This window comes from Clarias gariepinus, chromosome 14 (genome assembly GCF_024256425.1).
Source record: "Clarias gariepinus isolate MV-2021 ecotype Netherlands chromosome 14, CGAR_prim_01v2, whole genome shotgun sequence".
Lineage (NCBI taxonomy): Eukaryota > Metazoa > Chordata > Actinopteri > Siluriformes > Clariidae > Clarias > Clarias gariepinus.
In genome coordinates this window covers 29,868,678-29,881,417 of record NC_071113.1, presented here as the reverse complement: position 1 = coordinate 29,881,417, position 12,740 = coordinate 29,868,678, and the positions used below count along the sequence as shown (strand labels likewise).

Here is a 12,740-nt window from a genome sequence, read left to right as displayed (position 1 = left end):
TCTGATCGCTGATTAGCTAGTACCGCGTTGCCCCCCTCGCTCTGATTGGCTAACATGAAAAAAGGTGACGCTGGAGGGTGGTACGCGGTACACACCCTGATTGTGTGGATTTATTGAGTGACAGTCGCTGGAGTGCAACTTATTCTCTTAACCAAAGAGTCTTTTTAAAACTGAGACAGAAAAAAAAAACATGAATAAGACATTGCTTCCAGAGCTTTATGACTTCGAGCGGCACTTCGATGAAAATAGTGCATTTAAATGGTTTGAAGAGAACTGGTGAGTAAACTGACCCATCCACTTTTAATGTCAGTGAATCAATGAGTCAATTAGTGAATCAATGAGTCAATTAGTGAATCAATGAGTCAAATCGATGAAACAATTAGACAGGAGATACTTGGTAGTTTTTAGATTTCAATATTTGTCGATTAGGAGTTACTTTTTGGGTTAAAAGTTTTTAGCCCTACTTAGAACTTACTTACTAGGAGTAACTTTGTAACTTATCTTTAAAGTTTGTTAGTTAGGTAGGGGTTAATTAGTAGTTAGTAGTTTTTAAAGAAAAAAAAGAGATGATTATTATGACTCTCCAAGTTTTAATATCGTTATCAGATACGGAAAAATAAAAAAGCTTGATCTTCATAATTAGTTATTGAATCAGAATCAATCAGTGGATCAATAAATCAATTAGTGAATCAATGAATCAATTAATATACAGTCTAGGGGAGTGGTGGCTCAGGCAACTAAGGCTATATTTTGTTGTTTTGGGGATCTGAAGATCAGATTTTGTTTTGTGTGCAGATCAGGAGCAGCCAAAAGAATGTTTATTATGGTTATATATATATATATATATATATATATATATATAAAGCACATTTATGATTGTCTCATTTTGTTACAGATTTTTCAAATTTTTCCAATATCATGTTAATTCTCTCTATATCTTTTTACCTTCTACCTGTCTGTCTGCTTGTCTGTATCTATTTATCCATCTACAACCCCAATTCAAAAAAAAAAGTGTGAATAAATCAAAAAGATTAGTCATCTGTTAATTCTCTTCACCTTGTAAATATGTTCTTGTAAATATGCAATCATTCCAAATCTGGTTGCTGCAACTTTCTCTAAAAAAGTTAGGACAGTTGACTTTATTGATGTGTAACACCTTTTAAGAATTTGGGCACTGAAGAAACCTGTTGGTCGAGTTTATCTAGCAGGAGTTTCCCCCATGCCTCATTATGCAGGTTGTCAGCTGTGCAGTTATACGGGTCTTCGTGGCCATATTTTACACTTTATAATGCATTACACACCCTCAGTTGGAGCAGACAGGCCAGTCTCGCACCTGTACTCTGTGTTTAGCATCCATGAGTGTGTAATCCCAGCAAAATGCAGTTTTCTGTTGTCCTGCCGGAAAATACAGGGATGTTGTTTGGATGGCAGCATATGTTTCTCCAAAAAAGAACATATTTTTTTGGTCCCACACAGATACAGCAACCATGCCACGGGCGCTGGCACAATCCGATCCCGTGATGCTGGCTTTTGGACCCGATGCTGATAACAGCTTGGATGATCCTTTTGATCTTTGATCCAGAGAACATGATGGCTGTTGTTTCCAAAAGCTTAAAAGTTTGGACACCAGTTTGAATAATTTTTTTTACATTCTATAGTAATGCTGGATTTTTTTTTAAACTATGAAAGAGTACACTTATAGAATTTTAGGCAATTAATTAGGAACAACAAGAATCAGCTGTTCTGGAACAGTTTTTGCAAGTACAGTATTACCAAATGCATTTTTAAAACTCATTATGCTCCATGATGAAACTGTCTCTCAGGAAGACCTTCCCAGGAAAACAAGACCAAAACTGAGCTCTGCTGCAGAGGAGACGTTCATTTAGAGTCACCAGCCTCAGAAATCACCAATTAACAACCAGCAGCTCAGAATAGAGCCGTTATGAAGCTTCACAGAGCAGAAGTAGCAGATATACATCTCAATATCAACTGTTTAAAGGAGATTATTGTGTGTTTTGGATAATAAACGCCTTCAGTATTAATTTGCCGCAATGTAGAAACACCTTTAGGAAACACCATGGAATTAGAGGGGGTGTTCAAGTGCATATTTCTTCTTATTATTATTTGTTAAGTGGCTGGAATCCAGTAGGTACAGTAGGTTACATTCTCCCTCATCTGGCTTCTTAAAGCCGATTTTCCAGACTAGCCCGGTTTAAAACGTCTAATGCGTCCTTTCAAGATTTCATACACCTTTTGGCTTCTGGCTGTACCTGTACCTGTCTGTACTTAAGATTAAATGAAGTGCTGCCGCTGAGTCACTACAAATCACTACATATCAGTGACTAACCTGCTCAGCCCATTTTAATGCCATCGGGAAAGCGTACAGCTCCACAGTACGTACACTCAGACAAGTTCTCTTGCTACTCTCTAATTTCTACCTAGGTGTAACTGCAGCTCCTCTGCTCCATCATTTTGATTCATACACATTTTTCACATTTCATTCACATTTCCATAATTTTCCTCCTAGTATATAAACAACTGAAATTCTGTTTGGCACATGTAGTTCAATTACAGATGACATTCCACAATGACATGTAACATCGCATCTTTTATTTCATCCTGTGGAGTAATAATATACCAGATACTGTACTCAATAATAATGATGACCTGGTAATCAAGAACCTGGTGTATTATACCAGAGCAACAGAGTTTATAATAAAATTTGATGTTTTAAGCAAAAGTCCTGTTTTTTTAAGCCCAAATAAATTATTTATTGATTTATTTATTCAGGGAATATTTAAACACTGAGAATCAGATAATCTATATCGCAGTTCTTAATAGTGCATATATTTTTTTTATATATAGTGTATGAAGTAAAAAAAACAATGTAAAAAAAAAATTTGAATAAAAAAAACCCTTTTCCATTAGGTACACTGTAAAGTCGTTAATAAAATCTTGTAAGCAGTGGTGGACAACATACACAAATCCTGTACTTGAGGAAAAAAGTAGAGATACCGTTGGTCAAATATTACTCAAGTAAACGTAGAATTCCTCTGTTTACATGTGTGTTTAAGTAAAAGTACAAAAGTACCTAACTTTAAATTTACATAAGTATTTCTTTACTCTCTTCACATCTGTATTCCTTTCCACTCGTTTGTCTGCCTGTCTGACTATCCGTGTGTCCGTCTGCCTAACCATTTGTCTATCCGTCTGTCTGTCTGTCTGTCTGTCTGTCTGCATATGCCTCTCTAATTGTCTCTGTACCAACAGGACATGGCTTATTTGCGTCCTGTTTAAAACTGTCCTGTAATGATGGTGTCATTACTTGACTGTCCCTACTACACACACTCTCACACACCCTGTGCATGTCCAGAACAGACCTTTAACCATCACTTACACTTATGGTGTGATGGTGCCCGTCAGTGACGTACTGCATCTGACGCCGGTGCCAGGCGGCAGTGAGACGTTGGTGAATGTGGTGATTCACTGAACTCACCGAGCGTTGTGTAACACCAGCAGTGTGCAATGAGACAGAGTTCAGGTGGAGTAACTCCTGTCACTGACCTTTGTCCTGGTCCTTATCTCATTTTTATATTAGATGTGCTGCGGATATCATACGTCACCAAACCAACAGAAGTTGATCAGCTTCAAAGCCTCTTTAACTAATATGATAGGGATGCCAACAATTTAGCAATAAATAGTCTGGAACTTAAAAAATGAATACAATAAAGAATTTTTGAAGCGTCTTCACTAAATTTGTTGATTTTCATGGAGGATGACAATAATTAAAACTTATTTAACTTATTTACTAGGTCTACCTGTCTGCTTTCTTAGCTGTCTGTCTGTCTACTTGTCTATGCATTTGTCTGCCTGCCCCTATCTGTCTGTCTGCCTGTCTGTCTGTCTGTCTCACAGTCTGCTTGTCTGATTTCTTATCTATTATCTACATATTAGTCTTCCACACATAGCTGTCTGAGATTGTTATTTCTTGTCAGCCTGCCTGTCACTCTTTAGTATCTGGCTGCATGTTGTACTGTCTGTCTGTCTGACTGCATTTTTTGTTTGCCTGTTTATCTGTATAGCTGTCTGTCTGTCTGGCTGTCTGTCTGTCTTTTTGTCTGATTTTATGCTTGTTGTCTGTCATAATGTCTGTCTTTCTGTCTGACCGCATTTCTTTTGTTTGCCTGTCTATCTGTATGGTTATGTGTCTGTCTGCCTGTCTGTCTGTCTGTCTGTCTGTCTTTTTGTCTGATTTTATGCTTGTTGTCTGTCATAATGTCTGTCTGTTGCATGAGATTCAGGCATCACTGTGTCTGAATAGATCTATACTTTATACTGTAATGTTTGTGTGTGTGTGTGTGTGTGTGTGTGTGTGTGTGTGTGTGTGTGTTTGTGTGTGTGTGTGTGTGTGTTACAGGACCTTGTCCTTTGTACTGTCCGCTCTGTATGCTGTGGTGATATTCCTCGGCCGGTACCTGATGAGAGACAGACAGAAGTGGGACCTGCGTGTTCCGCTGGTGCTCTGGTCCTTCAGCCTGGCTGTGTTCAGGTGAGCTCAGGAGATCGTGATTTCTACCCAAGACACGGTCTTTATAACTCTATACGGCAGTGAGTCTGTTATTTATACTTTTATTAAAACTCTACAGCTGTACTGTTATACTAGTACAGGATGTGCTATAAATGAGCTGTTACCATGGAAACAATAAGGTGATAGCTGTACAGTGGAGGTGCCGCATAAATAGACATGTGTAATTGTTGATCTACTGTATATGTTGATAAGGAGGTGTTTGTTTAACTTTTTTGAAAGTCGTCTCCAGGTTAATCTGTGAAGCTGCTCTACCTTTAAACGGGCCTTTAATATAAATTAATAAAAAGTTATCATTAAAAAAAGTATAGTCATTGTCAAATTTCTGTAGTGTAAAACTTAACTTTACTTAAACATTTACAGTACAAAAGTATCAAAGTATCAAAAGTACAAAGCTTGCATTAGCTCACAGCATCCTTTTTTTTTAAATAGAAAATTAAATTGTCTCTCTCTCTCATGTCATGTCTCGGAGGAGACACTAAATAGTCAGCAGGTTGCGACTATTAATTCCTGCTTCAAATACTACACACCACTGTGGTTATGTAACATGAAGCCATGCCAAACTGTCGTGAAGTAGAAGTGTGAAATGTGTAAAATATGTACTTAAGTGCAGTAATTAAGTACATGTCGTGAGTCAGTTACCTCCCAGTTCTGCTTTTAATGGGTTTAATGGTCTTGTGGAAAGATTCCAAGCCTCCCATTAAAGAGAGTCATGACTTCAAATATTATCCAGTGTGGCCCAAAAGTCTGGATCCATAAACATTTACATTTAGTCATTTGGCAGACGCTCTTATCCAGAGCAACTTACATTTTTATCCCATTACACACCTGAGCAGTTGAGGGTTAAGGGCCGCGCTCAAGGGCCCAACAATGGCAACTTGGTGGTTGTGGGGTTTGAACCTGGGATCTTCCGAACCGTAGTCGGAATTAACTATAAAAGATGTTCTTGTTCTGCAGAGTCAGAGACTGTAAAGCTGAGCATTTGCTCTAATTTATACTTTGGACTACTTTTAGTTTATGGATCCGGACTTGTGAGCGTGCATGATCAGGGAAAGACTTGCTGAAAGAGAAATGTGTCAGAAAAAAAAAGAAACATCTTTCTTTCTGAGTGTGAGAGTGAGAATCTATCAAGGCTTAGGAGTTCCATAGCAGGAGGATTTCTTATTCAAGCTATAGTGTAAGGGGGAAAAAAAATACATGATGTATGGTTCGTGTTTTAGCTTCAACAGTTGAATGCGACTGTATGTCAATAAATCGATTTGATCTAAAGCTAATACTTGTACTGTTTATCGATTTTTCATGCGTCAGTGTGAGTGAGCAGAGTGATGTGTGTTCGTTGTCAGTATAATAGGAACACTGCGTACCGGCTCCTACATGCTGCGCCTCCTCAGCACCGCCGGATTCAGACAGACCGTGTGTGACACAGACTTATACACCGCCCCCATCAGCAAGTTCTGGGCCTACGCCTTCACCATCAGCAAGGTGCCCGAGTTCGGTGAGGACGTGTTTTTTACTTTTAGTTTAAAACTCTGACACAAACACAGCGTGCAGGAAGAGCTGACTCGTTTTTGTTTAACAACATATTACTCTACATTTTTAAATTGTTATTGTATAATTTATACGTTTTTTATACTCTATCTTGTTTCAGCAAAAGGTGTACACGCAATAAATTATAGTTATGACTTATTTACAAGATCATTATGCTGTTTTGTGTATACAGTCATGGTCAAAATTGTTGACACCCCAGAAATTTTTCCAGAAAATCAAGTATTTCTCACAGAAAAGTATTGCATTAATACATGCTTTGCTATACACATGTTTATTCTCTTTGCGTGCATTGGAACAAAACAAAAAAAGGGAGGAAAAAAAGCTAATTTGACATAATGTCACACAAAACTCCCAAAATGTGCTTTTTCAAGTATGTTTAGGGTCATTGTCCTGCTGAAAGACCCAAGATCTCGGACGCAATCCAGCTTTCTGACACTGGACCCTACATCGTGACCCAAAATCCTTTGGTAATTCTTAGATTTCATGATGTCTTGCACACAGTCAAGGCACCCAGTGCCAGAGGCAGCAAAACAACCAAAACAACAACATTTTGAAAGGGTGCCAATAATTTTATCCTGCACATTTTTGGAGTTTTGTGGAACATTATGTCAAATTAGCTTTTTTCCCTCCCATTATTTAAGAATGGGGTCACTGGAGAAGCCCAACTCTCGAAACTGTTTTTATGTATTGTATGTATTTGATCATATTATGATACACTGATCAGCCATAACATTATGACCACCTGCGTAATATTGATTAGGTCCCCTTTTGCCATTATAACAGTGATGCACTGTGTGTTCTGACATCTTACCAGCATTAACCTTTTTATCAAGCTGATCTACAGTAGCTCTTCTATTGGATTGGAATACACGGGCCAGCCTTCACTCCCCCAGTGCATCAGAGAGCCATGACCCTGTCGCTCGTTCACCTTTTTCCTTCCTTGGATCACTTTTGGTATGTTCTTACCACTGCGAACCGGGAACATTCAACAAGAGCTACAGTTTTGGAGTTGGTCTGACTCAGTCATCTAGCCGTCACAATCTGGCTCTTGTCACCCAAATTCTTACCAATTTGCCCATTTTTTTTTTCCTTCCAACACATCAACTTCAAGAACAAAGTGTTCACTTGATGCCTAATTTATTCCACCCACTTCTATTGAAAATGTAGCTACTGCGAAAAGGGCCAGATTGTGAGGGCTGGACGACTAGGTCAGAGCAACTCCAAAACTGCAGCTCGAGTGGGATGTTCCTGGGCTGCAGTGGTCCAAGGAAGGAAAACCGGTGAACTGGCGACAGGGTCATGGGTGGCCAAGTGTAGTGTAGTCTGATCCAATAGAAGGTCAAATTAAGAAAAAGATTAATGCTGGTTCCAATAGTAAGATGTCAAAACACACAGTGCATCACAGTTATGCTGGCAATATTACACAGGTGGTCATTATGTTATGGCTGATCAGTGTATAAGTTTATATTGAGATATAAACTATTTTGAAATGTTAAAGGAAGTGAGCCATATTTAATTTTAAAGTTCAGCAATAAACATTGTCACATAGTGGCTTTCGCTAATTCCTCAAAATGTAAGATAGGATAAGATCAAACTTTATTGATCCTTAGAAACATTAGAGCGCTTTAGCAGCGTACATAAAAGATAAGGCACAAAGTAAAGTACAGATGTGAATGTTCATTATGATCACAATGATCATATCATTAATCAATTCATTGCTGTTAGGAATTCAACCAATTCAAAGGGATTGCAGTTTTTCTTAGTGGCTTTGGAGCAAGTGCATTTCTTAAAACTGTTAGTACGAACAGCGCAGCACAATGCATTACCTGCACAGGCATGTAACTAGATCGAAATAGTTTGTCTATCTCTCAGAAGTATGTATTTATGTCAGTGAACATGTTAGTGGCGTCAGAATAAGACAGACGGCTAAGGATTCGATGAGGGTGATTAAAAGCTGCACTTACGTGTTACTACATGTGCACTATTGATCGCAAGAGAATGTACACCATCCACTTCCACACTTTTTACTGAATATCCTCAAATTTGTTGACAGACAAGAAAGACAAGACTGTTTCAGTCCGCCGAACAGCACAAAGAGAAAACAATACTAGATTAGAAATGTGAACGCAGGGAGCTTTGCTCAGGCCGAACCGTACTGTAGATGCGGTGGAGTGTGAGGAATTACAGCTCTGTTACTATACTTTGCACTTCCTGATGGTCCTGTCCTTCAGGCCCACAGCTTCTCCTCCACCTCACAACACTGCGCTGAAAGAACCTTCATGGGGGTCTTATCCATCATCTGCTCTAACATACCGTCGTCACACATGCCGTTCCCATGGCAACCAGGTATTTTAGAGAACTGGCTGATCGGACGCTTCAAGCGTTCGTCTCTATAGGTGAAGTCCAGATTCAGCTCAATGATGTGAAGATTGTACAAGATGTTTTTTTTTTTTTAGAATTTCAGTCCTGATTTCAGAAATGAAGCAAAGCAACTAAGAAGAGCTGCAATTGATAATATTTGTTTTACATACAGGTTGTCCCCAGCTTATAAACCTTCGAGTTACAAATTTCCGTAGATATGAACGGACTGCGATTCTGCAAACATTCGTAGATGCGGAAAAATCGCAGAAGTAGCTTAATTGTATTGTACAACAAATTTACACTGCAGTGTACCAGATAACAATATTTTCAGTGTATAAGTGAATGTATAAAATGTCTAAAGTCCGGTATATTATATATGTGTGTGTGTGTGTGTGTGTGTGTGTGCGCGGGAGAAATGAGTCGACATTACCACATAGTCCGGGAGCACAATGATAGAAAATGTTTGTCTGTCCTGTAAAGCTGACCTGATGGTGATTTATCCTAATTTTGGAAAATCCTCAACAAAACAGAGCTCACAGTCCAATACAATGGAAAACAGTCTAAGCACAAACAGCACAGAGACAAAATGGCATCCAGGATTCCCCTCCTGATTTAAAGGCATAAGACAACTTTGTTATATTTGACACGTGTGAGATTTATTTCCTCGGGTGCGGTTACGGTTTTTGGCCACATGATTGCAATGTGCGGATAGGGGACGAAGATTTAGCCAAGTACTGTAGATTGGTATGCTTTACATTGTACAATGTCTAAAAGGCGTATAAGCATAACTGTGTCGGACTTAAGAACAAATCCGTCTTACGAACGTGCTCCTGGACTGGAACTTGTTTATAGGTCACGGAATACCTGTATTAAAGTGCCACCACAAGAGGGCTCACTCGCATTACGGGTGATGCATGATTACTGTGCGCTGTATTTTTAGCGGCCTTGAGACAGCTTAGGTAAAGCACTAGCCTCATTAATGTGTCTCAGATTATAGGTTGGTTATAAGTTATAAGTTATAAGTTGGGATTGTGCCGCTAGAATTGTGTAAATAAAAACCTAAATAGAGTAAAAAATTTGCATTTTTTATTGTTAATTGTTAATGATTAGTTGATGTTTGATTGTTAACTTCTGATTAAGAAAAATGTGTACAATTTATAATTGAAAGAGGGTAAGAATTAAAGCAAAAATATAAAAATGCATGCATAGAATAGATAAAAAAATTGATATATTATAACCTACATGTAGATACAGAAATAAATAGTGATTAGGGTTGTTACTACAACAACATTAATAATAATAATAATAATAATAATAATAATAATAATATGATTTTTTTTTTATATAGCGCCTTTCCAGAGGTTAAGGACACTTTACAATAAATGTAAACAAAAGGAGATTATACAAACAGACATTAAAGTACTGGAGTAGAGAAACATTATTTATAGAAAATTATCTCATTTATAACCTGCATGCATGCACATACAGTACAGTACCATCCAGCCTGAACTGTCCTGAACTTGATGCTTGGTTCTGCGCCGTGTTCTTTCCCTCCAGGAGACACAGTGTTCATCGTTCTGCGTAAGCAGCGTCTGATCTTCCTGCACTGGTACCACCACATCACAGTGCTGCTGTACACTTGGTACACCTACAGAGACAGAGTCGCGGGAGGGTGCTGGTTCATCACCATGAACTTCACCGTGCACTCGCTCATGTACACCTACTATGCAGCGAAAGCGGCCGGCCTGCGTCTTCCTCGGCCCTGCGCCATCATCATCACCACCCTCCAGATTCTACAGATGGCTGTGGGCCTGGTGGTGCTGATGCTCGTGTACCTCTGGCAGAACGACGCGGTGTGCAGATCCACGGACAGCAACATCACCTGGGGCTCGATCATGTACCTCAGCTACCTACTGCTCTTCGTTTCCTTCTTCTACCAGTCGTACCTGAACAGGGGGAAGAACGAGACGGCCAGGGAGAGGAGAGTTAAAGCTGAATAGGGTCTGTTGGACAGGAGCCGGTGCTGTCTTTCTGTCTGTCTGTCTAATTACTGTAGCTTTCTGTCTTCTGTCTGTTCATGGTTTGGATTATGGTGTGTATGTTTCATGAAGTGTGCAGTTAGGCCAGGTTTACACTGCATAATTAGTGTAATAGACCAAAATAATTAAAACACACACCATATGAACAAAGTGCACATTGTAACATACTGTAGTTATTGCAAGCTATTGATTTGACGGTTACAAAACATTATATATAAATCGGACAAATTTTAATTATTATTATACTATCCATGAAAGTGATTCTGTATAAAATGCTTGAACTTGAGCACACAGGACTACAGTAAATGTTTACAGTAGTCAATCATGTAGTAATAATCATGCAGTCAGACACTGCCCTCTGGTGGTACAGTGCAAACTGTACCTGTCTTTATTATCTCTAACTGATTTGATCTAATTGACCTTTCACGTTACCTCATAATGGCCAGTAAGGAGAACTGTATAACTCTCATGCCAGTCCAGATATATTCATATCGAGCTCTTATATATAGTTTATTCAGGTTACTAAACTGTCCCGGATCACAAATGAGCTCCAGAGAAGCACACTGTGGCACCGGTGTTCTATGTATCTAAGCAGTGATGTTTATACTTATAGACTGAATATAGACTGTCACATGGAGTCTGATCTTCTATTAGATCCCTATATTTAATGCTCCGAACTGTCAACTTTGTTTACAGCTTTTTATTTGATCATAGTGTAGTATTACACAACTAATAGACTCTAGATAGAACTTGTGTTTTATATATCCTCAGTGTATTTCCTGTCCAAATATTTATCTGTTCATGCATGCAACAGTATGTCCATCTACCCATATGTTCATCCATCCATCCATCCATCCATCTATCAATTTGTTCATGAATGAAACAGTATACCCATATGTCCAGTCATGAATTGAGAATTATCCCTTTTTATCCATCCATCTATTTAAGAATTTAGTTTTAGTATTAATTATACCCATCTACCTATTTATCCATTCATGCATCCATCTATTCATCTATCCATTCATAAATCCCGCAATATACCCATTCATCCATCTACACATCTTTAAATTCATTATACCCATCCAGTCAGTGACCAATTTACGCATCTTCTATAGATCCAACAGTATTCCCATCATGCATCCAACAGTACGCCCATCCATCTATCCATCCATCCATCCATCCATCCATCTAGTCATCTATCCATGAATCCAACAGTATACCAATATGTCCATATACCCATCAATCCATCTATCCATGAAATAAGAATGATGTGAATTAATTATCTCACTTTACACCCATCCACCTGTCCATCCAACTATGAATCCAACAGTATACCCATTCATTTGTCTATGAATCCATCCATTAACCCATCCATCCGTTATCTACCCGTTCAAAAATCCAGCAGTATAATACCCCTTTACCCATCTATACAGCCTTACATTCAGCATTATACCCATCAATTTATCCACCTATTTATCCATCCATTCATGAATCCAACAGTACGCTCATCCATCTATCCATCCATCCACCCATCTAGTCAACTACTGATGAATCTAACAGTATACCCATCCATCCATCTATCCATCCATCCATTTATGAATCATCATGAATTCAAGAGTATATCCATCTATTCTTGAATCCTTTATCCACCTATTTATTCATCCATTCATGAATCCTACAGTATACCCATTTAGCCATCCATTCATCACAATCAATTGCCAATTTGTACATTTATCTGTCCATGCATTCAAAGGTACACCCTTTTATCCATCCATCCATCCATCCATCCATCCATCCAATCCTCCAACAGCATACTATTCAACTTTCAGTATATCCTTCTGTCCGATTATCTGTGAATCCAGCCATCCTTCTATCCAGCCGTCCATCAGCATAACCATCCACCCAACCACATCTGTCCACATTTTTCAATCCATTTATGTCTGCCCTAACTGTTCTCACATTAAAAATATTTTCTAAAAACTTTCTAAAAGAGCTGCAGATAATTTTTTTATTTTTTTATTAATGCCTTAAAAGATGAGCGCTAAAGTGAATAAATACACTCAGCGGATGATCCCTGTGTGAGTGAACCGTCTGTATACAGCGACACAACACTACATTCACACTAGCAGGCAGCAAGCTAGGATATAAATACTAAATGCTTGACTGTTGATGACAAAAGTGCGAGAAATGTTCTAGTACTTTTTTTC

At 38.6% G+C, this 12,740-nt stretch overlaps 1 protein-coding gene across 1 annotated transcript; it reads left to right on the top strand.

The window, feature by feature from the left end:
* Positions 1–129: 129 nt before the first annotated feature.
* On the top strand, positions 130–10,943 carry zgc:92749 (Elongation of very long chain fatty acids protein 6-like). Its single transcript, XM_053511796.1, has 4 exons — positions 130–276; positions 4,418–4,549; positions 5,929–6,080; positions 10,052–10,943. The coding sequence occupies exons 1-4, from the start codon at positions 191–193 to the stop codon at positions 10,492–10,494; spliced, it is 813 nt and encodes a 270-aa protein (XP_053367771.1). The 5' UTR covers positions 130–190; the 3' UTR covers positions 10,495–10,943.
* Positions 10,944–12,740: the final 1,797 nt, after the last annotated feature.

Excerpts from the sequence above, each read along its gene's own strand:
- zgc:92749 (XM_053511796.1), top strand. The coding sequence starts at position 191 with ATGAATAAGACATTGCTTCCAGAGCTTTATGACTTCGAGCGGCACTTC. Across the intron at positions 277-4,417 it reads AAATGGTTTGAAGAGAACTG|GACCTTGTCCTTTGTACTGT; the intron begins GTGAGTAAACTG and ends TGTGTGTTACAG. Across the intron at positions 4,550-5,928 it reads TTCAGCCTGGCTGTGTTCAG|TATAATAGGAACACTGCGTA; the intron begins GTGAGCTCAGGA and ends GTTCGTTGTCAG.